Genomic DNA, 1,431 nt, shown 5'->3' on the forward strand with positions numbered 1-1,431 from the left:
ATTTGATTAATCAGTTATATTTGACTAATCAGTTATACTAAGAGCATTTATGTTTGCCAGTAAATCTTTAACATTATCCTGAACCTGATCTGAGGTATTAGATAAGGAAAGACGTGAGCAAAAATTGCTCAACGTTTCTACCTGTTCTCGCATATTCTTTTGCTTTTGTAGATATGCCATCAACATATTAATTACATTATGCATCTCTTCCTTGATCTCAAGCATATCCTCATTATTACAGTTTCGTTGTAACATTCTTAATTTCGTTTTCGCTAGTTGCAGTGGATTATAACCATACGAATCTAATGCGAGAACGTCAGTACCAGCTGTTAAGAGCAGTGTCACTACCGATAGTTTGCTGTTAACCGTGGCTAGATGCAACGGCGTATTTCCTATACAATCACGCTGATTCGGATCTGCACCGTTTTCTAGTAATAAACGAACTATTTCTGTATAACCCCTGCAACAAAAAACACAAAGTTAAATAGGTAACTTAAACCATTATTATTTACAGAATATCTTAAGTGGGGGAAATACATATTTATGACTTCATTAATAAATTGATTGAAGAAACTCTACTTTCAAACATATTGTTTATCTTATAAGAAAATATACATAGTATATGTCAAGGTATGTGTTGTTTCAGATTGTATATATATATATATATATATATATATATATATATATATAATCTGAAACAACACATACCTTGACATATACTATGTATATTTTCTTATAAGATAAACAATATGTTTGAAAGTAGAGTTTCTTCAATCAATTTATTAATGAAGTCATAAATATGTATTTCCCCCACTTAAGATATTCTGTAAATAATAATGGTTTAAGTTACCTATTTAACTTTGTGTTTTTTGTTGCAGGGGTTATACAGAAATAGTTCGTTTATTACTAGAAAACGGTGCAGATCCGAATCAGCGTGATTGTATAGGAAATACGCCGTTGCATCTAGCCACGGTTAACAGCAAACTATCGGTAGTGACACTGCTCTTAACAGCTGGTACTGACGTTCTCGCATTAGATTCGTATGGTTATAATCCACTGCAACTAGCGAAAACGAAATTAAGAATGTTACAACGAAACTGTAATAATGAGGATATGCTTGAGATCAAGGAAGAGATGCATAATGTAATTAATATGTTGATGGCATATCTACAAAAGCAAAAGAATATGCGAGAACAGGTAGAAACGTTGAGCAATTTTTGCTCACGTCTTTCCTTATCTAATACCTCAGATCAGGTTCAGGATAATGTTAAAGATTTACTGGCAAACATAAATGCTCTTAGTATAACTGATTAGTCAAGTATAACTGATTAATCACGAACAAGATATGCTATTGTAATATTATACACATTATTCGTATAAATTTTAATAACATTTTCGTTAAAAACTTAAAAAAATATATATGTCTCTTAT

At 31.2% G+C, this 1,431-nt stretch overlaps 1 protein-coding gene across 1 annotated transcript in view; it reads right to left on the reverse strand.

Annotated features, from left to right (window-relative positions):
* Positions 1 to 24: 24 nt before the first annotated feature.
* LOC108756171 overlaps positions 25 to 1,431 on the reverse strand; it is a 2,670-nt gene continuing 1,263 nt past the window's right edge. Inside the window, exon 4 of the mRNA XM_018499777.1 lies at positions 25 to 460. Coding sequence (XP_018355279.1) covers positions 25 to 460 — 436 coding nt within the window. The remainder of the gene's footprint in view (positions 461 to 1,431) is intronic.

The sequence above is a fragment of the Trachymyrmex septentrionalis genome, unplaced genomic scaffold, assembly GCF_001594115.1.
Source record: "Trachymyrmex septentrionalis isolate Tsep2-gDNA-1 unplaced genomic scaffold, Tsep1.0 scaffold97, whole genome shotgun sequence".
In the NCBI taxonomy this organism is placed as follows: Eukaryota; Metazoa; Arthropoda; class Insecta; order Hymenoptera; family Formicidae; genus Trachymyrmex; species Trachymyrmex septentrionalis.